The 27496-nt window shown below is 38.4% G+C and overlaps 1 protein-coding gene across 3 annotated transcripts in view; it reads right to left on the reverse strand.

The window, feature by feature from the left end:
• The window catches only part of WWOX (WW domain containing oxidoreductase), a 535055-nt gene that overhangs the window by 178891 nt on the left and 328668 nt on the right, over nt 1-27496 (reverse strand). Inside the window, exon 9 of one of the 3 annotated variants that reach the window (XM_075039975.1) lies at nt 17181-17320. The exons of the other annotated variants lie outside the window; for them this stretch is intronic. Coding sequence (XP_074896076.1) covers nt 17237-17320 — 84 coding nt within the window. The 3' untranslated portion in view covers nt 17181-17236. Of the gene's footprint in view, nt 1-17180; nt 17321-27496 lie in introns of those variants that run through there. 3 annotated transcript variants of the gene reach the window in all.

Genomic DNA, 27496 nt, shown 5'->3' on the forward strand with positions numbered 1-27496 from the left:
TTCTAAAAAAAATTGGGGGTTATGTATATTAGGGTTCAGCTTGAATCTGTATGTGTAGCTAACTTTCCCCTCCTTGCACCTCCAGGAATTTTTCTGTGTAATCTATATTTTAGAAAGTACAGCCCATTAACTTTGTGCAAAGCTCCCCATAATTATGTTCACTGGGAAAATGGTCAAGAAGTATTTACATTCTTCTAAATTTGTAAGTTTTGTTCTAGACTACAGTAGGAGATATTTCAACAGATGAAGAAGTATTTTCTTAGCAAATTAATATTAATTTATCCAATTGTTATGGTCTCAAGAGCCAAAGTGTGTTCTTGCGCTAAGCTGAGAGGAAAGTGTTTATTCTGAGCAAAAGTTATTCAAATATTTATAAGACTAGATAATTTAGAAAAGAAAACACAGATGGCATGAGGCAACACTCAGCCATATTTTTTTAGCCACCTTTTCACTTATTAAAGGCAAGAAGTCTAAATGGGCAGATAGTGTGATCACTAATTTCCTCATGCAATTTTCAGCCAAAATTCCAAGTTCAGTTTATTTTTTGTCCTGAAGAAGTGATGCAGCTAGGGCTGCAGAAAAAAGTCCATATAGTGACAGAGAGTTTATATTCTTCCTTGACTAAAATTTTTCAAGATGTTATGGAAAACTTCCTATCAAGGCTGTATATATCAGTTTATGTTCCATAATGCATAATAAAAAGCCAGTTTCTTTAATGGTAATACCTAATTCTAAGCAAACTGAAGGCAAATATTAAGATCTTTCTGCTGTGTGATAACACTGATATGAACCAATCATCCTTATTTACTCTAGTCCTTATAGTCCATATTCTACTTTACATGAATAATTAAAAGCAAAAGCCAGAGGAAATCATTAATAGTTTTGTCATCTGCAAAGGTCACCCAGTTGTGCATCATAATTATATAATCGTAAATGCAAGGCATTATTATTATAAACATGTGAAGAAAAGGAGCTAATATGCTTAGTCTCAAAATTTGTCTTGAAAACCCCTTTCTCATCATTTCATTTACAAGGCATACTTAGAAACTGCAACTATTTTAGTCCTTGCAATCTGATAGCACTTTTTCCTTGAAGTAAGAATAGAACATGCCTTCCAGCTACCATTCTTTTTTAAACACCGATTGTACTATAAGGTACAATAAATTATTGCAATAACCTTTCACCCCTCTAGACCTAAGTTCAAGTATAACTGATGTTAGAAAGAAAATGAGTTTGTTATTTTAAGCTTAATCACACCAGACACCTAAATTCTCACAAGCAGTCCAGCTGAGGTGCTCTGCATTTGGTAGGCTCGTTCCCCCCGTTCACACCAAAGGCTCCCCAAAAGCCCACCCACAAATCACAGCTAACGAACTCCGTCCCTGATTTAGCAACACGCATCAGATGTGTAACCCTATCTGCCTGAGTGGCCCACTAAAAGCAGTGGGATTATGCAGGCATGTCAATGTGTGTGTCTGCTGAAATGCTGGCAGAACTGAGGGTGCCAGTGCTCAGGAAAGGGCTGTAACACTAGAGGAACCAGTACACAATGAAACTTTCTGTGGAACAGATCAACTTGTCCTTGCCTGCTAATACAACATTTTGAAAATGTACTGGTTTTTTAAAGGGCAGATTAGGAGTTCTGGGGCTCTTAGAAGTAGCAAACACAGAAAATCAATTAAACTAACATGTGAAGCTTAAATATATCGCATTGTAAACTCATATTTTATGCCTCCGCTTTAAGTGCACTTAGATGATCTCCTGGAGGAATTCAAAAAGTGTTATCTTATTTTGTGCCCAAAACCAGAAAAAGAGCTCCACTGGGCTTGCCAGGCTGTTAAAATTAAAATAGCTGTTTGAGCACAGCATAATATATGAGATGTTTAAGGCATTTTCCCCTAGAATTTTGGTTTATCTTCTTTAGTTAATTTTCTGAGATAAAATCCAGTTATAAATAACCTGGAGGTACTCTCAGTCTGCTGCTTGTGGGATGGCAAATCTTTAATAGCCAGAAATTCTGCCTCTTAGAGATCTCTTGAGGGAATAATAGTACTTTGAAAATTATCCAAAGGAAAATAAGCAAAAAGCATTATAAAAATTATAAAACCCTGTAATTATGCAGGAAGTTATACTATATTTATAAGCTAATGAACTATCACCCATAGGCTTTTTTTTTCCTTTTTAAATACAAACATAAAAGTACTCATTGACTATAATCAATACAAACTGCTGATTTTCACCACAATTGATTATATAAGACTTACAAGTACATACTAAAAAAATTTCTGCAGGATAAACCCCTACAGACATGTGCCAGACCAATAAAGAGAAATAAAACCTAAAAATTAAAACAGATGTGGCTAAAGAATTGAAGCAGAACTGCCCAGAACTTTTACTTTTCAGTACTCCAGAATCAAGAAAAGAGTTACACCCTGACAGCATGTAAAACAACTGAAATATTAAATTAATACTTTCTCTAAACCAAAGACTACAATAACAATATCCTGGCTGTCATCCATTGACTATGTATATAATTACCACAGTGCCTACTACTAGAAAAGTAGGAGGCAATTCAAAACAAAAATTGAGTCTGTCAGACTAGATACTGTAAGATTTATTCTTGTCAAAGATCTGTAGGCCACAAATAATAATTGAAGTTCAAGCAGTAAAAAAAAAAAAAAAAAAAAAAAAGTTTGTGGAATATAAGAGCAGTCTTTCTCTTTTTTTTAAAGGTCTAAAACTGCTATAGAAATCTGCAAGTCAATCACCTTGTCAACATTAGCAAGGAAAACAGTTGAAAGCCATTCTGACAGGCAAGGTAGAAAGGAACACATATTTGTAACATAATAGAAAAAAACTGGTAGAGATTTAGAAAAGAAAAATCTGCCTAACTATTCTCCTTGGCTTTTTTGAGGTTACAGAGAAGGTTGATGATGGTAGTGCAAATGGCATAATTTATTTGGATTTTCAGAGTGCCGGCAATTAAATTTAATGTATGAAAGGGAAGAGCTATGAGGACGGACAAAGGACCTAAATTTGAGTATCAAGAGAGAAAAGAAAAAGCAAAAGCGATGGTTAGTAAGGGGGAATTAACTACACCAGCAAACCCCAAATCCTTTATTGTGCAGATAATGTCAACTTGACTTTCTACTTTTAACTCAATACAAACGATTAGACAAGTGAAAAATAAAGAATTCTAAATTAGAGACAATCAGAGCAAACACTTTCTCACAGGGAGAATAATAAAAGTCTAGAAAGACTGACAAAGCATATTTGTTGTCACTGTACTGAAGGAAAACCCCCACAATTTACTGGGTACCTCGTATTATTAAAATGCTACAGACCCTGATGATTATAGTCCTAGTTGTCTTCACCCATACTTCTCAATTTAGAATGACAAAGACTAGTATTTTTTTCCAAATGCAATTGCACTTTCCCTCACTTAAAATAAAACGTAATGAAACAATATTGAACCTTTGATGTACACAGTTTTAGAGGTACCTTAAAAACTCCACTGAAGACATCACATTTGACAGGGAGAGTTTCTAATGCCACGGAATGCTGAGATTTGCAAAATCCAGATGTGCACTTACTTTTCATTGATATTAAGCTCTCATTTATTAACTTAATTCAATGCTGTGGAACTCATACAGTTGTAAAAGCTTTCGGTTAAACTTCTTTCTCCCTAGGATTTTCAAAATTTCAGTGTAAGCTGTCTGCAGGTCTTTTTTTGTACACAGAGCAGTGTGGCAAGCCTCTAAGCAACAGTTCAGACATTCTCTCAAATATTCATTAGATAGTGCTCACACAAAATTCAGATGAAGCATTTCCACTATATTTTTCAATTATTCATAATCTGCAACATTAGCTAAAATTGGTACTAGGAAATCCATTGCCAGCAATGTGTGTATTTGTGCGTGTGCATGACAGAGATGCATTTTTATGCTGATCCTTCCAAGATCACAAAGTAAACATTATGACTTCTCCCTTGGACAAGGAAACAAACATCTGCTTATTCAATGAAAAGATTTAATATATATATATATAATTCTGAATTACTAAAATCAACCCAACTTTGAATGATTCAATCAACAGGAGGAGAAGTTTCTGCAAATGATGGGACTGTACTTTGGAGATATGTAATCTGGGCTGCCTACCTCTCGATTCTCCTTTACCTCCTTAACAACTTTAGATGCATAAATAAAATCTAGGATATTCCATTTATATTTTTAACTTCAAACCAGGCATGAGAGAAAGCATTTTGCTGAATGTCAAACTCACACAAATATTATGCATTAAAAATGTAGTTGCAAGACCATTTTTTGAGGTTTCAGTTCCATTAATCATGTTGCCTCTAGTGGGGATCACTGGATTTCAGTCTAAATAGTTTGTATCCATCCAGCACAGTCTACAGTTGCCTTTCCATTTTTTCCCTCCCTCCTCACCACTACGGAAAAAAAAAAAAAGGGTAGCTAGTCACACTAGCAAGGATGAAGGCTGACTGTGAAGACTTGCAGAAAGATCTTATGATGCTCAGCAACTAGGCAATAAAATGGCAGATGAAATTAAATGTAGATGAACATCAAGTGACACACATGGGAAAAAACAAATGCAACTTCAATTGCCTGCACTGAACTTCTTCTTAGGATGCAAGAGCAAGATCTTGGAGTTGTGACGCAGTGCTATGAGGACATCAGCTCAATGCTCAGTAGCAATTAAAAAAGAAATAGGAAGCTGAGAATTATTAGGAAAAGAGTAGAATAGAAAATAGAAGACACAATTATGTCGCTATAAATTGATGATCTGTCTGCAACTTGAAAACTGCGTGAAGTTCTGGTACCCTCATCTTGAAAAATTATCCCAGCAGTGGAAAGCTACAGAGAAGGGCAAAAAGGATTATTAATGCTATGGAATAACTTGTGTACACGATTAAATTCTGGATCTTCTTCCTCACAGAGAGACAGCTGACCAGAGACATACTTGTGGTCTACAAAACCACGAGCAGCTTGGAGAGGGTGAATAGCGACAGACTGCCTTGTTCGAGACGGGAGCTGGATGCCATTAGATAGCAACAGCAAGTTCCAGGCTCAAAACACGTAAAAGGAGTCACTGAGTTTTTTAACACAATGTGAAGTTAAGCTGTTAAATCCCTCCCACAAGACACTGTGGATGCTAAAAGTTTACAAGTCAAAAATTGACTGATTAATGTAAGTTATCAGAGGCTGGGAGAGATTTGGGGGAAAATTCTTTATTTTTTGCTGATTCTCCATCTCTTTCTATGGCTTCTGCTGTTGTCACTTGTCAGAGCAAGTATACTAGACTGCTTTGAACTTTGGTCTGACCCTGTATGGGCAACTTTTAGGAAGAACTGCCGCACATGAAACGCATCATTAAAAGAAAAGGGGAGCTATTGGATTGAAAGGTGGATGGAGGACCTAAACGTGCTAAATAACCCTGAAGAATGGCTCCAACAAGTACTTTTCCCTGGAAGATTTATAAATAAGCATGACTGTCTACATACTATCAATAACACATACCAAAAAGCCAGGTCAGCCTTTTCATTTGTAATATCCTCCTTTTCTTCTTCACCAAGTTCTGGGCTAACAAAGTTTGATTTAAAAAATAAATGCCCACAGGGATTGCACCCAGCTGCTTTCTTACACCTGCAGCAAAAAGCACAAGGTTTCACTAGGACAGACCCATCCTACGGGAGGTACATGATGAGCTAAATCCCATTTCTCTTTACCGCACACCCCAAAGCACTCTGTGCTGCAACCACTGAGTGTACCATACCCAAAATGATGGTTTCAGGCCCCTGGGGCACAGACTCTGCCCTTTATTACTTTATTGGAATAAATGTAGTTTTATTGCTTTAACTACAAATGAATCAAATGTAACAGTTTAATACAATAATCATCCTCAGGAAGAAATGGGGATTGCAGTTTGATGGCAAAATTAACCTGGGGGATCACTTACTTGTTACAGGCCTCCATGTCTGCATTTGTTTACAGCTCCTGTACACCGATCATTGCAAATGGAAACCCCTTTCCTATCTTTTTTTCTCTTTTCTTTCAGCAAATGTGGGTTCAGCTGTTACAGGGGACAACACAGTGGCACTCCTGGTTTAAAATGTACTCTCTTGATTGACAAACACAGTACAGTTAGCATTTTAGCCAAAAGAATCACTATCAATGCTAGTCCTCCTCAGTGGAAAATCCTTTACTTCAATACAGTTACACTGGGGGTGACTATACACCTCTTGTCCCTTCCCTGTGAACAGAACTATACCACTGGCATCAGCATCCAGGGCTGGATGTAGAGCCACAGCCATCTCCCCCCCCGAAAAAAACTACTAGGGGGATGTAGTTAACAGGGGGAGCCCTCGGTCTGACAATCGTTCTGTTGGAAAGGCAGACAAACACAAAAACCCATCCCAGAAAGACATTTCTTTGGGGATTTTGGTTTTGTTATTGATCTTCCCATTCTCCTCAGTTAAAATCACCTTAAAGTGGATATATCCTAGTCTTTTTTTTTTTTTAATTCCTCTTGTCATTCTTTAAAAAAAAAAAAAACAAAACACAATGAAAAATCTTTCAGAAAAAAGAGAAAGAGGAACAGAGAAGGACTCTTCCCTTCTCGAAATGATTTTAGACCTGTGTTTGAACTGACTTTCAAAAGAGAGGGGCTTTAGTTATCCTCCGATACCAGGTCTGGTTGAACAGTATTCAATACCATTCGGCACCATCTTTTTCTGAAGACTGTGTCTTGGTTTACTGCCAATGTCCTTGATCAGAGCACAGAAGCATTTACTTAGGAAAATAACATTAAATGGCAGCCCATGGCAACAATAACAGCTCTATCGCCAGAATACACTCGCAGAGGATGCATGGGTGGCTCGATGGCCCTGAACACTTAAGTACATTTTTTTCCTTTCAATTCCCTCTGGTACATTAATTTTTATTGATAGCTTATAGCTATGGCAAGTGGTCTTGGTTTTACTAACTTGCAGGACTGAAGAATATCACTGATGTGGAAAAAAAACCCCAACATAACAACAAGCTACCTGGCCACCAGGCTGTGTGTTTATATTTTTGAACCACGAGCCTTTCTTAAATTAGAAGAGCAACTGTTCTTCCCTCCCCTACTTTACCTGCTCACTCATTAATTTCTTTTAAAGATAAAGAAACTATCATTTCTCTAATTTCACAGAAGAGTTAGTTAATTTGCTCTGCAGACCCGGGTACAAAGTGTAGTGGATTTGGGAAATGCATGTTTTCTTCTTTCCCGACGTGTTCTTAATGGGCCAGCTGAAGCCTAAGGAAAATTCTGTAAATGCATAATGTTACATGGAACTGTAAACCTCAACAAGTTGCAGGGAGAAAGCAAACAAACGTTATTTTATTACAAAGGAATTTGATAGTGCTTAATGTTGTTTCCTTTTTCTTGCCTGTATCTTTGTATGTATTACAAAGAGGCATCTGTGTCAAGTTTTATCTAAAAACCTGATCTGCTAAAACAAAGCAGAAAAAACAACTTGTCTGATCGTTTGCATTAAATAGCTGATTTGTGGCAAAATTATTAAGAAAAAAAGATTATAGCATCCAAGTGCAGAGAGTTCTCACTGACCAGGTCTGTAATCAAGTGCTTCTAGAGCCCGTGCGGGAGTTTATCCCCTGAATTGTGGTGTTAACGGATCATGCTGAGGTTTGTTTGTTTGTTTCCACTGAAATGTTAGGGGACATTATGTTAATTCAGACTGAATGCAATTTCTGTTATTTCTACATATGTGACATAAAAATGACCTTGCATTGTTACACAGCAACACAGCTGCCTATCGGTGGCAAGAAATCTGGAACATACGGAAATTGCTGAGTCAAGCCTCTAAAAGTAACACTCACATTAGTAATGCTAATGATACTTGGAAAAAAGTGTTTTAAAAAATCAGTGCATTACAAATCTTCCATTACAAAACCCGGAGCTGTTATAAAAGGAGTATTCTTTCACTAAACATGAAATTAGCTCGATCTTCATGTATGAGTTATATTTTACTGTTCACTGAAACATCACCATATCCTGTGATTAACCCTGCACAGGCATGAAAGAAAAGGGATACAGAACAGAGCACAAAATATCCCTCCGCATATAGTCTGGGCTGAGTCTTCATCTACAGTTTCTACAGCGTTCTCAGTGAGTCATGTAGACTTTACAGGTGAAACACGCTGCCAGTACTCAGCCCTGCAGGAATCTCACAGTGACTACCCCTCCGCAGCACACCTACACAATGTGTAGGGCAGCTGGTGGGCAGTCCACCCCTGAAGATCTTGCTGAGCAAACCAGAAGGAAGGAATACTGACTAAATGGACAGGCCCCTTTCCTCTGTTTTTGCTATAGTCCAATCATTCAGCTTGTGCTATCAGGAGACTTACTTTAACATTACTGCCTTTTGATGGGTACGTGCCTTTGGAGGAAATAATAGTGCCACTGAGCCTTGGCTCCAAAAGTGTCAGGAATCACTGCTAAACCATCTGGAGCCATAGCATGCTCACCAGTACCGCCCAGTTGAATTAATTGCTAGTAAGAGTCATCCCAGTTGCTCCAAAAGCACTGAAATCTGTAGGACTGCTGTAGAGATTGACTTCCTAAGCTGTGGGCTCATCAAGCAGGTTCTGCAGGACAGGCATATCTCTAAACAAGTCTTTGCATGGGTGCCAGCATAGCAGACACTCATCATAAGGGGTCTTTGGACACTACGTTATACAAGGAAATACCACTGATCATGATTATGTCTAAAAGGCAGAAAATAAAACTGAGACTGAAAATGGGGTTCATCTTCACTCCTAAAAAACAATGGGAGTTTGGATGAGATTGTTAAAGATTAGGCTAACAACAATTACTTCACAAGAATCTTCCTTTCCAGCTAAACAATGATTACACAGTGTGAGATGATAGTAATTACCTAAGCTACTCTCCATTTTACAGCATATAGGGCGAGTAGCGCTCGAAAGGAACCTCCTGTTCATCCACACTCTGGGTACACTGCTAGAGCGTGGGATCACACCAGGTCCAACTGCAGGAGATTGCTAAGGTAAAGGCTTTTTAGAAAACGAGAGATATAAGCTCCTTTAATTTAATAATGCATCTAATTTTCATTTGTATACTCTCATCTTTGTTTTGCCTTTTTTCGACATTTGAATACTCTGTAAGGAGGTAATGAAAGCCGACTAATCAGCATTTTCAGAGATGAATCTGATCTCCAGGAGCTCTTTGGGAAAAATGATTGAGGCACATGGGTTTTCTAGTTCTGATTAGGAATCTGCAATCAAAAATTATGTTTACATAAAGAAGCTTAAATATTATCAACAGCATTTAGCACTGCAGAATTGGTACTAATGATAAAAATTAACTACTAGTGAATCACATTTTAAATTTTTAATATTTAAAACAACAACAACAAATCTTTTCCCTTTTAACCACAAGAGCTATGACTTCCTGATGAAAATCCCAAAGGTATTTTCTTCTTCTCTGGAAGGCATATTTCCCTCTAATTAATTAGGGTGAGGGACTGAGGCAAAGTGAAAGGATGAAGTCGAACCTGACTGCTTTCTGCAGCTCTCACTGCTCTTTATAAACTGCAGAGAGTAATTTCCCTTGTAAAGCTACTTTGCTACGATTTTAGCACCTGTTTACAAAACAGGGTCCCAGTCCTTCATTCATTGAAGTCTGCCAACAGAATAGAGACTGTATATATGTTAGCTCTATACTGGCCAAACCCACTTGTTCTGGCATAGTAGAAAGGCTCAGGATGACTGTCCTGAGAATGGGCTCAGGACCATATCTTTTACTGCCTGGACTGAAGCAAAATATTGATTAGGACTGCTTTTAATATGCTACCTAAATTAACGTTTGTATTTCTTTCTTTTCCTTCAAGGCTTCCCAGGAGCGGAATTTTAGAAGCAGCTTACCAGCTCTGAACATGTTCAGGTCTGTATGTGAAGTTTCCTATTCATATGTGAGGAGAAATACATTTTAACTGAATTGAGAAGCATCTTTATAACAGTGAGAGATAAAGAAGGAAGAGGGAGATTGTTCTACAATCACATAAAAAGATCTTGGCAAATGCTTCTGCTATTCTTAGATTGGATAAGAGATACGGCAGATATTTTGTTATTTGTTTCTTGGGGTTTTGACTGGTTATAGCAGTAAGGGAAGTGTTACCATAAACATCGCTGAATTGCTAGAGGTAATTTTATTGTCTGCCAGATTCACAAATTGAAATTGATCTTCGATCTACCAATACCAGTTTTGCCAAAGTTTCTGCAAAGTAGGCACAACAAAATATGGTAGCCTTTCAGGATACTTCTGATTAAATTCATATCATTTGTCTTGAAACAAAAGTTTTTTTTCTTTTTTTTTTATCTGACTGCAACATATAATTTTAGTCAGCTAACACTAAATTAGACACCCACTCAGATTTATTATGATAAGAACATTCAGTAAGCTAATTTCAAGATGATGACTCCTATAAATTCTTATAATTTATTATTTAGTACTTTGGTTTTTAATCATTAAGTACGTGAAGACTTTGTAGGTCAAACCTGTATTAATGAAGACAGTAATCTATTTTTCAAACTCTCTGCTCCTCACCCACCTTTCAAATTGTAAATTAACAGAAATATCTTTAAACATATGTAAAAGAACAAAGGGAAAAATTGGGAGTATTTGCAGCACCATTTAGCTAACCATTTCTGAGACCGTGTCTATTAAATCCATTTCCTCACAATTTTTGCAACTCCTACCAAAGGGAATGCTGAAATCAAACAAAACAAAAGATAGCTATTAAATGAGCAATTTTAATAATCAGAACAGCAAAAATGAATTGAAATTATGCAAACATAAGCATTAAAGTTTTCATTAGATTGTTACATTAGCACAAATGGGGTCATTTAGAAGAACTTTCTCTTGCTGGCCACAGGTTTCTGAAACTTAAATATTAACCATATGAATTATTTAAGAGGCAAGTAAAGATAGCAGAGCCAAACTTCTCTCTCACTCGAGCCCATTGCTGGAGTACAGGCTGCCTAATGACTCTTTTAACCGGGCGGTACTGGAGGGAGCTCTGCTGCCGTACTGGCCTCTGACTATTTGAAATTACCATTCTGATTTTACGCATGCTGGTCCTCAGCACATATTGACCTTTTACTTATTATGCTACATCTGTTTGTTTTTACATCTAATGTTTCATTGTCCTCCATCCTCTGGTGCTTTTATACCCCATGGGACATTTAATCCTTACAACAACACTGGACATTCTTTTCAGGAATGCATTGGGACTGGAAATCTGAATATATCACACACAGTATGGCATATTAAACTATTCGAGAATGCTGTAAATCAGTTGAAATTTATTTTTAGGAAGAGCTCCTATAGCTATTGCAGATCTCACATGCATGCATTTATATTTCGTCCGCTGTTGCAAACTTAGTGACTCATTTGTTACTGGGAATAATAGTGGTGTCATTTCTTCGTGCAATTAATAAAGCTTTGTGTCATGTGTACCTAGTAAATGAAATTCACAACAGGAAACAAAGCACTGCAAACAAAACGCATTGCTACCAATGGTTCACTGGTCTTTTCCTCTTGTAACCTTCCAACACGGGAACAAATATTTCTGGAAAATATTTAGTATTATATACGTATGAAAAAACAACATTGCAAAAATTTTTATTCAGCCTGTAGACAGACTCCTCAACTGTCAAAAATATATTTGATTTTGGTGGAAATCACATGAAAAAGAGTCTCACCTTCACTCAGATGTATGGAAAAGAACATGGAAGAATTCCAAAACAGGAACAAAGGATTTCAAAACTGGAATCCTTTAAGCACTGGCTGATTTAGCCACAGAATAAACCACTGGCAATTACCATATTACAACTATCGCTAGAGCAACAGACATTTCCTTCGTCCTCCATTATTTCTACAGTTATAAGCTCTGCCAAAAAGATAGTGGCTCAAGAGTGGTTTGGGGAGTCACAGGGGGCAGGAATGAAGGGCGGAAAACAAGGAAGGAACTGGGCCTGCTTGTGGCTGGGAAAAGAAGTGAAAAGAATGGAAAACTGCAAGTCAGCATCTCGGGAAGTGTCCTAGACCCAAGAGGTGTAAATAAGCCACAGTCCAAATGGAGGTGAGGCAACGGCACTGGTCACGTCCTGAGGACAGTAACAAGAACTAGGAGAAACAGAGCTGGTTCAAGGACTGAATTTTTAAGTTGTTAACAATTTCGTGTTCAAGAAAGCATTGGGCGAACATGTAAGAAAGCACATGTTACTGTAGTGCTGTCCTTGAATGTGTGGACTCTACCTCTCTGCTGGGTTTATAAGCGTAAGCACAGTGCACTGCAGCAAGGGCAGAGGTTTCTGAACCAGACTGGGTCCAGCACCCGTCACAGCGTGAGTGTGCACCAGGCACGCTCGTCCCCACAGACAGCCCAGAGGAAACCTTAATTAACTCACTGCCTCCCCAGCGAGCCACTTCAGGAATCAACATAGACACAAAAACTTCAGAAAACTCCAAACATGCCCTGAATGTCTTCAGATCTCCCTGAAGGGAAAGCAAGTGGCTGAGAAGTCAACCAGCATGAACAGACGTATTTTGAACATTACCAAATTTTGCAGGGGAATGGCACTATGTGTGAGTGGAGAAAATTTCAAGGCCTCTAACCTCCAGCACTTCAGTATGAAGAAAGCCAAGTGCATTAGCTGGAGCCTTCTGGGCCATGGTGTGAGATGGGAAGATAAACTGGATGTACTGTTCCCACATAGTGCACTGCTGCTGGCAGGTCCAGCTCCTGCCCAAATCCTTCCTGAGACAATGCACAATGTGCCCCTGAGTTCATTCATGTAAGACCACGTAAGATTAAAATTTGCCAACAAGGTGTTGAAAAAAAAAAAATAGGGTTTTCCTAATTTGGATACTAATACTTTACACCAGGTGGGTTCCTCCCTTTCTACATTCGCTATCACAACTAATAGCAAAACTAATATATCATTCACTTACAAATCTTTAGCAAGCTTTTTACCAGTAAATTGATGTAGATGGCTAAACTGATGGCAATGGACTTTGGGGTTATCATTCACATCCACCTCTATTTCAAGAAGCATGTGTGGGAATTTACACGCTAAGGAATGTTCTGAAGGCCTTTGCTTTTTCTTTGTCTTAGGTTTCCAGGATAGGCATTCATGAGACAAGGAGAGAAAAACTTCCAGTAAACGACGCTCATCTGCATCCTCGTCCGGAGGGATCCCTTCCAGAGACCAAGCAGGCAGCTTCCTCGCAAAGGCCATTTTGTTCTTGGCTTCTGCTACTGGAAGGATTCACATGATAGGTTTTTAACGATGCTCTAACACTCCAAAATCCAAGCTTTGAGATAATGGAGGCCAACTTCTTTTGTTTTCACTGAGAACAAAACTGCTTACAGCACGGCTGATTTTGGTCTGCAGACCCTTGCCTGCTGGGGTCTAGACCAAAATCAACAAATCTTTTTACAAAGGCCACTGCACAGCTGCGAAACGATAACTTTCAGGCACTGGAGATTTGGGTCATATTTGACCTAATGATCTAGAAGTGAAAGTCTCCTTAATCCCATTACTAACGCTCTGACTCGTCCAGCTCCTGACTGTAAAAATGTCTGCTAAATTCCTTAGAAAGTTATGTTTTAATCTGAGAATATTAATTACATTTAAAATTATGACTCCCCCATGATTTATAACCTCGCAGAAACTATTGCATTTCCATATGTGGTTTTGCCATTTTCACTTCTATATACCTATCATTTTCCATTGTTTATTTTCCTTGATTGATGGTAGGGCTTTGGAGGTTTCCCATTATGAGCTTTATAATTATCACTGGTAATAGAGAAGCTCTTTCTATTATATTCAGTGAGACTGCCCAAATTATTCATTGTAGACCATTGGTACAGGACTACAAGAAAATAAGAATTTATTTCCAGTCTCAGGCATATGCTAGATAAGAGGATGTATTTATTTCTCCATGTTTCAAAAGGATTAAGGTTTGAAAAAATAAATATCACTTAGCTTGTCAGCATGCAGAACATTATGGTGCTGAGTTTAAAGTCCCTTTTCCTGGGTTAAGTACGACAAATCTAAAAACGGGAGGGAGGAAATCTCAACTATATCCTTACTCAGCTAAATAAATGAATACTATATATTTTAGCTGTTAAGCAGGTTTACAGAACAGACTGCACAAAACTGTATCTTGGCTTTAACAGTATAATGTGCTTATTTAGAGAAATGCTACAAAATTCCAAAAGTCCTTGACCCTTGGCTATTCCAAGAGCTTGCTGAATACATCATCTGGGTTTTGCTTAATTACACATAATTAGGAAATATAATTATGATTTCAGTGTTACTCTGCCATTAGGAGTGTAGTGGACAGCAGTAACAGTAGGATACAGTCCTTGAAACAAAAAAAAATACAGTCGACCCATATAAACTGACAAAATATAGAAAGACTAGGAAACTTTAACACAAAAAAATAAGCATTTTGCTCTTTGCTCTTCTAACATATTTATGACTTTTTATCATTATTTCATATGTTAAACCTCATCGAGGCCACAGATTAGTAATTGTGTCATCTCTAAGAATTAAAACATTTTCATCATGTGTTCTTCCCTATGCAAGTGGTGCTAAGGCACCACGATTAGGAATGCTGTCTGAAATAAGCTCATTCCCAAAGCAAAATTTACATGGCTTGGTAATGTGGGAAGGCAGCTATTTCACGCCTTGATGACTGCCCACCAAAGAAAACAGAAAGTAGATGAATGCAAGTTGACAAAACAGATAAAAGGCAAAGAGATCTGATCTTCTAGAACATCACATTTCTGCTTCTTTTGTTTATCGTGCTTTAACTGCCTCTTATAGCAACTAGCTATAATAAAATAATACACTCCATTAAATATATTCGTTACTTGTAATGTTTGCTCAGTGCTGAGAAATATTTCACCAAAGTATACTTTAGTAATACGGCATGTAGTCTTTCACTGGGCTTTGTCCTCCAAAACTTCATGGTAAAGACAACTGCGAGGTCAGCTGTATTCAGTCCCGAGACAGAATGTATACACTGCTTTTTGTACAGGCCTTGGGAGAATTTTATTTTGGATGCATACCCTCTGCGTACCTCCTGTTTGCTGCGGATATCCCTACTCCTCACCCCCACTTGGGGGTCGGGTTGAGATCATTACAAATGAGCAGGAACGATGGTGATTTAATGGTGAGGCAGAGGGTTGTCTTCTTAGACTGCACTCTCAATCTGCCAGGGAATCGTTTTCTGCCGTTTGATGACAGCTTTCCAAACTGAGCTCCGTCTTGCAAGTCAAACACAGGCAAAAGCTAAACCCACAAACGCAGCCTCCAGCCATTTGGAGGGGCCAGAAACCTGTGGCACAGAGGATGTCATGAGCCACTGGGGGTAATCGGGGTCACCCCTTAAATAACAGCAGGGTGTGAGACCTCAGACTCACCGTCCCATCCCTCTGCACAGCCAAACCAGTCCCGTATCCAGAAGACGTCCGCAGGAGAGCACAGAAAGAAAGAAGTCACTCAGGGTGCATGCCGTATGTTCCCAGCACCTCGGGGCACCCCACACCTCCTGCCACCGGTACTCGGTACTGGCACTGGAGGTACAGTCACCTTGGGAAACTGAAGGTGAAACTTCTAGTTAGGGCAGCAAAATATTTTAGACATCTTTTCTTTAATCTCAAGAGCATCTGAAAATAGCAACAATTTTGTAGTTGCATTTCGATTGCTATTAACAGTCTGTTTCTATGTGGGGTAAGATCTTATATACTACAGAGGTAGGCTGATTTTTGGTTTTTTTTTTTAAGAATCTAACACTCCACGAATGCTATATTTAAACCATTGGTTTCTGATATTAAAATATTAAACAGTGGCTACACCTTAAATATCACGGACAGTTTGAATCGGATTAGATATACTCTCATCTTTTCCTTGAAGTGTTTAGCTCTGCTGCCACGCACTCTTAAACCATGTTTTGTTCCAGAAGTAACTGCAAGAACCAAGGAGGCGTGTGAAATAACGTACTCTGTATAAAGTGCCTATCAGTTTATCAAGCTTTCAGAGCCCTTTTGAAATATGCAGTAAGCAAGCATCGCATACTACATTTATAAAATAAATGTAATATACACTAGATGTAATGTAGACTATTTTTATCTGCATTATATATCTCACTATCTAATATAAACTACTTACATGTTATCAGATATAATTACTGAATATATTTACTATTTGGAAAAGAGTGTAGCAAAAGATAGAGAATCGAGATAAAATGTAAGGGAATGCAAGTAATTCATTACTTTAATTGCTTCAAGAAGCTATGATGATGTTATTCTGATATTAAAGTAAGTTCCTTAATTAATCAGCCAAACATACTGACAAGGATCCTTAAACCCATTTTTACCAACAGCAATATTTTGACGAATGTATTTTACGAAAACACAGCATACATATTATCATTAATTGTAATAAATTTATTTACAAACTGCACTTTTATTTGCCATTATACCTTCTTAATGAAAACAGTTCTCATGACGCTATTTTACCATGACCTTTTATTGCAAAGACAACAGACAGCAACGGAATGTTTTAAATAACAAAATAAATCTGTGCTGGTAATTTTGAACACACTTCAGTTGACAAAATAACATTGATGGCAAAAGCATGAGTAGCCCCCCTGGCTCAGGGGAAGGGACAAGTCATGAAGGCACGGGAGAAGGGAGGGGAGAATTATTTAGAGCTACAGAGATGCACTTAACTGTGATCTCTCTCTTGAATTTTCTTAGCAGGACATCTGAGTGCTTTGAAACATGTCCTAATCAAAAACAAGATTAAAGAAATATGTTTATAAGCAATTCCAAATGTTTCTTGAGATCCCAAGTAAAGGACATATGAATTGTATTAGCTGAACACTTAGGATAAGAAGAGAAAAAAAACCCAAACACATGAGGAAACATTTGTAAATGGGGTATTTTTTATTTGCCACTATGATTTTATCTCAAGATCACTAGTGAACTAATTACTCAGAGAAACTCTTCAGCACTTCGGTAAAAGAAAAATTTCTAAGAATCTCTGAGCATTCTCTGTTGAAGAAACAGCACTTTCAGAAATCTTTTCCAGCGTATAGTATTGCATTGGAATTTGTGGCCTTACACAGAGGTTTTAAGTTCTCCATACAGACTTCTTCTTAGAGCTGGACTGCCTGGGTACATCTGGGCTTTTGGTGCCAATGACTAAGCAAAAGAAAGAGCAAGCCACAGAGTCTTAACTGGGGAGGAAGTGTCTCTTTATATATGTATATTAAAAATATATAAAAATATATATGTATAAATAAATACATAAATACATATTTTGATATATATATATAAAATAAAATACTCTGAAAGCAAAGCCTTAGAACCAACAGCATTTAGGATCTGATTAAAATGGGTGTGAAAACAGAGAAGCCATCAAAGAAAACATAATTTATTTCCCCATCATAGTCCAACTCTGTACACTGGACGAGCTTTTAGATTTTAACAGACTGTACAACAAGATGTTTGGGTTTTAGTCTGCAAGGCTGTTCCACTGATACTGCTACACTTGTTTTTATATTGGGTCCTATATTTTTCTTCGAAAAAGTTTCTATAAATAATAAAAGTGAAAACACTTTTAGTTTACGAAAGGATTGTTCTTAGTACAGAGTGTTGTCTGCTACTCACTCAGCGGAGTTCTATTAAAACGCCACAATTTGGCTTCAGAAATAAGAGGAGAAAAACCTTGCTGCACCTCAAAAGTGCGCAAGCTTTGAGCTGTGTCAAAGACCTTTGAACAAGCTTTATAAATGACATCCATATTTGTCCATTTTTGACTTAAATTGCTTTTGGTTCAACTGCATGCGGCACTGAATTGCCTTGATGCAATGTCATATGGAATGACATAAAACACAGAAAAAAGCAAGTTGCTGGCTAGGATTAGGAAATAAAGGAGTCACGGCCCTCGTTCACTTCAGTAAATGTTGGAGGAAATGAAAATGAAACTTCTGTTAAGAGGTAATCTCTTCGAAGCTCGATAAGAGCAGGTGACATTTTATAAGTCTCAAGTTTTTCATGTTATATTTTGCAGGTACAATGAAACAATTTACATACAGTCCAAGATTGCTCGTGTTCCTTTACTCTTTTTCAGAGTAAAGAGACACATTCTGCAATTCATTAGGTTCTTATTGTGCAACCTGAGGTTTAAATTCAGTTTTACCCCGAGCACGGAATCTCCCTCACCATCTCTTTCACGCAGCAAAGGCAAAGGTGAACGCCAGCATTTGGGATGGATGTTTTCACCTGCCTCAATCCTCTTCCTATCAGTGACATAAGCATTTATTTCAGCTTGTAAATAGGCATTTCATACATTTAAATGTCATGCTAGTTGCTTAAATACAGAACCGGGCATCCAATTTTCAGTTCCCAGCTTTGAAACTGAGCTTTTTATTAGCATTTCTCTGTCTTTTACCCTTGACTTTGACAAGTGCCCTCATATAACTTCAGAGACATTTGAACTCCCCTGTGACTTTTCTCATCCTCTAGCTACTAGCCTCCCCTGCCCTTCTTATGGCTCCTGTTTCAGCCTCTCACCCCCTGGACTCCCGCATTGCCACCAGCACAGGCAAACAAGCATTTGGGCAGCCATACCTCTCCCAGTAGCGTATTTGGAGTAACAGAACTCAGGTGCATCCCAAAGTGCTGTCCCTAGGACTGTCCAGAATGCACCACAGTGCAGAAGCACTTGCAGGACTTCTCCTCTCACGCAGTTATTTCACTTGTGTCAGTCCTGCTGCTGCACCCAAACTCAACCCCGTACCAGTCAGCAGGAAAACCTTCCTGGATTATTCTTCCTTCACCGCTAAAACACATCTCCCACTGTATCACAGGTATTTAAATGTTGTGGACAAATTATTCTCAGACATGTATAACATTTGCAAGTGCAACTGCTAACTTACATGACATCCATCTTTCAACGTATCCTGTCAAAAATCCTGATGTTCAAAAATCCCACAATGCAACTGAAAAGGTCGTATAGTTTTCTGCATATATTTTGATGACATCAGATGGGAATGTCTTTTGTGAATCTGAGCCTGAGGGACCTATTAAGAGCACTTGTAATTTGGATGCTGACTGTTTGCATGGATCTAGTGGCGGCAGTTCACATCTTTCACCTTTTATGCAAATAAAAGTAAGTCAAGAGTTTATTCATTGAAATAGAAGTAGCACCCACAATTTAGGCATTTTTTAAAAGCATCAATGTCTTGTTATGCACAGAAGCATCTATTTCCATGAACTCCTGGAAGGTTTTATGGGTTTTAATCATCAATAAAATATTCAAATATTCAATTTTTAATTAATTTTGCTGTTTAAGAATATTTTCAGAATAACATTGAAGTACATTATATAGAATACATATTAAAGCTAGAGCTAGCTAATAATTCAAAAGAAGTTTATCATGTGCATTCTTTTACAGATAACCTCATATTACCTAGAAATTGCTGTAATTCCCACATGACTATCACTTAGTCATTTTTTATTTATATTAAGATAAAATCAGGAAAATTTAGTTGGGATAAGCTTACAAGGTAACATCACTTCCTTATTCGTTAAATATCTTTGTAATAGTCCATGGCTTCCTAAACCTTTACAAACATCACTGGATTCACATTTCTCTGTTCTCAGGACTGGGATAGGTAGGTAAGGTTAAGTCCTACAAAAAGAGGGAGAGCTAGGTTGGAGTCACATTTTTTTAAAAGCACAGAGGCTGAATCCTGTAAAAGACACTGAGAAAGAGATGCAAAACTAGAACCTTCACCTCTTCCTCATTACCATGTACTGATTATATTCGAAGTGCAGCAGTATTTAAGGAAGAAAACGTTTTCAAGCCAGACAGATTAAAATATTTTCATTAAAACAGCGCAGATCACTTTTTTTTTTCCCTGAGAGTAGAAAGTCAGAATTTGGAATCATTCTAAAATTTCAGCGTGCATGTTTTCAAATTAGCCTGAGTAAGAATTCATACAAGTTTCATCACAAGTGGCAGATGTAGCAGTTTTCAGTTGCTCTGGAAAGTTTGGCCTCTGCTTCCTATAAAGCAGACATGAGGTTAACAGGAGAATGAGGACATTATTAATTTCCAGCATAAGGACCTACATTCAGTGCCTCTAAAAGGGTGACTATGGGCTGCACAAATGATTTTTTAATAAATGCAGATATTTACATTATTATATTTTTATAATAGCAAGAGGCTTGTTGAAGGAGATAGAACATTTGTGACAATTTGAGTGAACACAAATGAAAACTAATGTTCATATTCCAGCAGTTTCTTTTTGGTAGTTTTTATACTGTTATGCTAATATTAAAATAGTCAGCTTGACTTTACTTCAGTCAAGACTGATACCTGTAAGAAATTCAAGAAGAAAAAAATTAAACACCACAATGCAATGTCGTGTACCCATATATATTGCACACAATGAAATATGGATAATTTTTTGGAGCTTAATAAATATCTTCAATAGAATGACTGATTTGCAGGAGTCAGTAAATATCCTTAGTCCGATATTTAAAATGGCAATGTCTTCAACACCTAATAAGAGTTTTATCAAAGAAAAGTATATTAAATTTATGTATTAAATGAATGTCTCAAAGAGACAAGCAGTTCAGATTTGATCACATGTATTTTATTAGATAGAGCCACAGCTTTGTACATCTGCGTATTCAACAGCGGGATTAAGCTAATGCTGTGAATGGAAACCAAATGAACCCATCGCTTTGTTTCTGTGAAAATGTATGTCTTTTATATTGATATTCTATTTCTAAGACCACGAGTAGCAGTTTTTAGTGACGAAACCCCATCTTCCCTAGCTGAGCTGGTAAGCTGGTCCATGTGTGGGAAGAGGCGGCAGGCGATGGGGAAGCTGTGCAGCCACCAGACGCTGCAGCCCCTTACGAAGCCCAAAGCTCTCACAGATGTCTCTGTGCACTCAGGGAGAAACGTAACGTGGGGACGTAGCCAGAGAGTTTTGCTAGAGGAGAGGTGTCTGTGCCCAAGGCTGGCACAGTGCTCCCTCTCACCCACCGACAAGCATTGCCTGTGCCTTTACCCTCAGCTCCGCAAGGGAAAACACAAAGTTGCTCCATGCCGACTAGAGCAGTTGGAGATTTTTCTTTAACCTGACCTCTAGCAAGGGGTGCTTAATTTAAAGCAGACATCTCCCAGGTACTGCTCAAGGATCCCGTGTCTGAAGTGAGACCTGTGTGAGTGCATGCAAACTGGGAACTGAACAGTGACGCACAGATTTGCGCCTAGGAAAAAAAAATGTATCAAATGTAGACTTCCTTCTGAAAGCATGACTGCTGCAAGTAAAACATACGTGAAAACTAAGGACAATAGAAGTTCATAAACTAGTCTCAACTCAAACAAAAAGCAGTGGGATTTTGCATATCTATAACTGTGCGCTCTTTTTCCCCTGTGGTAAGCATATGGTTGCATTCAAACTCGGGACATTTTTGTCCTAGCTATGTCACAGATTTCAGGAATGGCTTTGCATAAGTCACTTGGCCTTTGTTCAGTTTGAACGCTGCAGAAAAAGCTAGCCTAGTGCATTTATTTTTCTCTTTTTGCAGCAGGGAAATACAATACTCAGACTAGCATAATAATTTATGTATCAAGCAGATGTGAAAAAGACAAGATCACAACCTTTACATCCAAATCCTGTTCCAATAATACTACTAACATCCCATCCAACATACTTGCTTCAGTACAGTGATACATTTGTTTGCAATGATTGTTACATTGCTTTTGATTAATAATTAAAGAAAGATGCCTAACCCAGGAGGAAATCTTAGGGAATGACAGAAACATCCATTTATGATGGCAAGGAGGTAAAGTAGCACAGCAGTCCCAAGAGATCAGCCACAGCTCAGATGTTACCTCCAATACATGCTGATGCCATCCTGCACTGTCAAATAAAACTGAACAGCACAATAGAGATATGTGACCAAAACTGTCAGCACCGATAGGTATTGCAGAAATTGTATTAGGAAAATGGATGTACTAAGATTCAATTTTTGGATTGTATACAGGTTTAATTTGGCGACCTTGTAGGTCTCCTGGTGGAAGAAGGGAGAGATCCCACAGTACTTAAAGAAAAAGAAAAGAATAATCCATTTTCTGGCAATGCATATTTATCCCTTTATTTGCAATCCAGCTGACTGAAGATAAAAACTAGCCTGTACAACACGATGCCTCTTTGTTTCAGTTATCACTTCTTCTTGCACATAATGACCAGAATCACTGCTTGTGATTCCCCTGCGCTCGTGCAGGGGGAGGGAAGGGAAACTCTCATTTACAATTTTATGGTAATGACATAACGCCAATAAGTCTGTGGGCACCAATGCATTTCCCTGCCCCAAGACATCAAAAAAACTTGACAACTAAGTCCACAGGTGAAACGGATGCAAATTTAATTGCCACTTATTATTACGTTGGACCTTAGGCATACGCATGCTTCACTTGAATCCTATCTACAGGTTCTGAAGGTCTTCCTACTGAGGCTATAGGTAGACAGTTTTATCTGCATAAAGACTACGGTTACCACCCGCTACTTCTCATGAACAACGCGCACCCTCCAGTTGCTCATCACTGCCTTCCTGCCTTTTCCCTTCATCCTAGGCGGCCACCCCCACGGTCTACCAACAGAAAAGTCTGCAATAGAAAACTCTCCAATTCATTTCAGTCTCCTGGGTTAGAATAAACTTAGTCTGAGCTAGCACTCCCACCTCAGCCTGCAGTGCTTGACGGGGTTCAGCCCCCCCAGGAGGGAGCAGGGCAGCGAGGGAGGGGGCATTTGAGAGGGAGGGAGGGAGAAGCGTATTTGCAATCCTGGATCTAGTCTGTCCACAGCCTTCAAGGGCACTGATGTTACAGCGAACAAAACTTTAAACCTTTCTAAACACATTCATCATACAGGTAGGCTGCATTTTCCAATTTGGTGTGATATATGAACCTAGGATTAATCAGCATGCATTGGGAAAAAAAAATATAATCAAACATGTCAAAATTATTTCAACCACCTGAACAATATCTCTTGATTGTCAAAATACATCTCCCAGCTGACAAATGCTAACAAGGTTTCACATTAGAAAAAACGTGCTGTTGATGGACTTAAATCGTACTGTCCGTTAGGTACTGCTGTCGCCTTTTTTCACAAGACCACTTAAGCAACAAAGTGATAATACAGTGTAGAAGAACCAAATTTATCACACTTCACCACAGCCTTCTACACTAACGTGCGACAGAACAATACAGGAGGCTCAAGCGCAGCTTCCTTCTGAGTGATGTTTTAATACTTTCACTGCACTACTTCTTGTGCAGTTTCTGTCGATGACTTTCAGAGGGAAGAAGACGCTCCCTCTTCCCCTACCATTCCACGGACACTTGCACTAGCACATACGGCAGCACAGCAAATGCACCGGGGAATTAAAAGTCAACACAGGGCTCTCTGCTAGTTCATACATTGTTTTCAACAAGACTGCAGAGGTGAACCTGAAGGTAGCTTTTGGCTTTGGAATCAGAATTTAGGTTATTTATTTATTTGCAATGATAGTGATGGAAGACCCAGAGGACGGCTGCTCATTCCCCTTTACTACGGTCTGTTAGCTCCAAACACAGCAAACAGCCAGCAGACACACTTTGCCCTCTACAGCAAGCATGGGTAACACTGATGTGCGCAGACCTTTCGAGAAGGAAAGTATAGTTTGGAAGTAGCCTTTGAAATACGTATCGTACAGACTGTGTGTCCCGTAAGACACGATACTGAGCCCTCATTGACTTCCGAAGCTATTGCAATTTACAGCTCTGCAGTGTCACGTATGCATCCCCTTGAAGTCCACTAAACACATTATTATAGGATAAACTTACAACGCAGTAGCTTCAAATCATAGTACATTTGTTAAGAGCTTTTACTGCTATAACCTTAATAACAATCATCACAGCTGGCTATAATTATCTGTACAGACCAAGGAGAAAGATGGCAGTGATGAACTAGGAAAGATGACAAATAAAACTCACAACAGCAGTAAATATCCCATTCTGGTGTTACACAGAATGGCTAAACAAAAGGCTTATCAGCATTTAGTCACGTTTCATTCATTTCCTTTTAAAAGTACTATAAAATTATTTGTAAAATTGCTACGAATGAAAGGATGAAACTTCATATATGATTTTTAGCCTAGAAACACGATTTTGCAAAATGTCCTTAAAAACAAACTACGGGAATGTAGCCGTCCTGGGATCTCTTCTGTTTAGTGATGTTGGCTATGTTGTGTTTCTGAGTGGAAAAACACAAGCCCTTTTGGAACAATGTGTTTTAGAAGGAGGTGGAATAGAGGTCAAATTTAAACAAAAAAAGAATAAAAAAACATTAAGAATGCAATTCTGTATTTAAAAGCTTTTGCTTTCCAGTGCAGTTTGCAATTCTGTATGTTCACTTGATTTTTAATATCTTTATAATCAACAAATGATTAAAACTGGCTACCGTGTACTGCATGTCCTGTTCCTATAACACTTTTATGCACAATCTGCACTTATTTATATTAACAGTGTTGAGTCCATATGGCAGAACCTGCCTGGCACTTTACAATTCTTTATTGGCTCCTTGGTCATTAATATTTTCATATTCATGGATATTTTCAACCTTTTATAGAATTATGACATTAACAGAGAACTAGATATAAAGTCTATAAACGTAATACTTAAGTTCTGACTTATAATGGGTAAACCCAAAGCATTTCAAAGTCATTCTTATGTGTCTCGATTTTTCTAGCCAACTGCAGCCTATTTATTTAAGTTTATGCAACCTCCCAGGACCCTGACAATGACTAAGCACAATAGGGACAGTTAAGAAGGGCGTAGGTAGAAAATTAACTCTGATTTTGCTTATTTTTGTTAGTTTAAGGCAGAACCTTCACCTTATTTTAATGCATTCTTATTCCTTACCTCACAATTCAGATAGAATGAAGATATAATAACATGATAATCGAGTGCCTTCACAGAGCCCACCAGTGCATTACAACTCCAACATGCAGAATGCAAACATCTGCTGGCATCATTAAACCATTTCTATACTCTACATACCAAGACTTGACCCTGTGACCATTTCTACCATTAGATTTGAATGACCTCAGCAAAAGAGCTGAAAGGCCAGAGTATTAATTCACAGAACCACAAGCTCAATTTAAGATTTAATTTGAGATAACTAAGAGCAACTGAAAGTGTATTCAAACTTATAAGTGCGGAATGAAAGATCTTACCCTGTTTTTCAAGTTAAATATAAATTCAATTATTTTTAACAGATTTATTCACAACTTTACAAACAAGGCCAGGGTTCTTTTAGCATACCTCCAGCTTAATATCTGGCAATATGATGCTTCTGTTTAGCCATTTTTTTTTCTAATTTATGAATGCTTTTCCTACAGGGATTTTTCTGCATTCTGATTATATCCCTAAGGAGAAAAATGCTTCATTTATGAGCTATTCCCACCATACAGCTTTGAAATGCTCACTTTTATTCTAACTTAAATTAGCTAAAAGCCTGTTTGTTCAATCACAATGGTTTTACATCTAAAATCTTAACATGACAATTAAAATATCTGAAAAGTCTACTATGCAGTGCATAACGAATTATACAGCATTGAAGATCTTTCTTCTTCTGGATCTTTGGTATGTTTTACAGTGCAGGTTGTATAGACACATTATGCAGGTACATATGCACACACTTCATGCATATTACCACACGTCTGCAGAACTTTATAAATGACAGAAACACAGAGACAGCTGTGTGCCAGCTCCGGTCTGTGTCCCTTCATGTCACCTGCTCTCTGAGCCTGACACATCTCCTGAAGATTCATCCTGATATCCTAATCCTAAATCTGTTCCATTCATCCACTTTTTTTCATGTTTAAATTACCCTGCTTATTACATCAGCTGTCTCTTGCGTTGGGAAATCGTGGTGCTGGGATTACACATGAATCATTTCACTGGCCGGGGTGCAGGATAAGCACATTTGTCATGACAGCTGAAGTCATGGGTGACTTTATGGTGCTCGTTCCCATCGTGCCGGAGCGCTACTCTGGGGAGAAGGCAAGGCAGGCAGGCAGGCACGCAATAACACAAGCGTTCCCGTCGAAGAGATTGTCCCACGTTCGTAGGACAGACACAAATACCTTCCCCCAGAACACTCGGCTCGGCTGAGGAGCTCTGGCTGGACTTTGCCACTGCAGGACAGTGCAAGATGATTTCATCCTTCGCTGCTTTGTCACCTCCATGCCATCCCCAAGTTTGCTATGGGACAATGCTATATAAACTCTTGAATCACATCTTTTCTTATTTCATAACCAAAAGTAGCTACAGAAATGATATAGCTATGGCTACCCTGCCCTCAAAGGTAGTTTTATATCATATTTTAAAATCACTGTTCTTCAGCCAAGTGTTTTGCAGATGAGCAACCGTACATCCTGGTGAGCCTTATTTACGCCTGACTTTAGTCTAGGACACAACAGAATATAATGCGATGTACATTAGGAGATTTGAAATCACCTATGGAAAATCAGGCATTTTGCTGGAGTGAGAGGGACTCTTCACAAAATTACAATGACTTGTTAGTTCTGTGTGAAAATATTTTCTGAATGATGAGGACACAATACACATGGAGTAAAAACTAAAAAAGCACAGCCGAAATCGCAGCTCCCTAGTGTCGCCAAGGTGAGTATAACGTAGGTCTGTTTAACACAGAAATACTGCACAGATTTTTCAAACAAAGAGCTTCCCATTGTTTGAAGACCGCAATCAAGATGTAAGGGGTCGGGCACACTGCTTGCTTATCCGAGGGGAAAAGAAAAACAGGTATGCAGATCGCTTTAGCACAATATCATATGTAGCATATCCTACTTCTTTTTCCCTGCCTTCTCCCTTACACCTCTCTGTTTTTGAAGAAAAAAACATTTATCACTTTGCTCCTAGGTGCAAAAAGTGACTACGGCTAGGTAGGGCAGGTTAAAATTTTCTTTGACTCCTCAGCACATTTGTCATGCAGGCTGTCTGCCTGCCGAGGAAACCTTTTCACCTCGGGCTTATTGTGAAGACATACCCCATGAGAAAGGAATAAGGTGAAAAATGATGATGTCACTAGGTTGTTGCAAGGTTAGCACACCCTTAAATGGAGTAATGGTAAACGAAGCAGCTGCTCAGCTCCATACGTACATGACATTCATCCTCCCATCCTATAAAAGTGCAGGACTCAGTGAGGACTGAGCACGAACTACTTGTTGACATAATTAGTGCTGGCTCAAGGGCTCTTTTTAATAGCCAAGTTGGCTGTATTTTGCAAGCTT

The sequence above is a fragment of the Buteo buteo genome, chromosome 11 (genome assembly GCF_964188355.1).
Source record: "Buteo buteo chromosome 11, bButBut1.hap1.1, whole genome shotgun sequence".
NCBI classification, from domain to species: domain Eukaryota; kingdom Metazoa; phylum Chordata; class Aves; order Accipitriformes; family Accipitridae; genus Buteo; species Buteo buteo.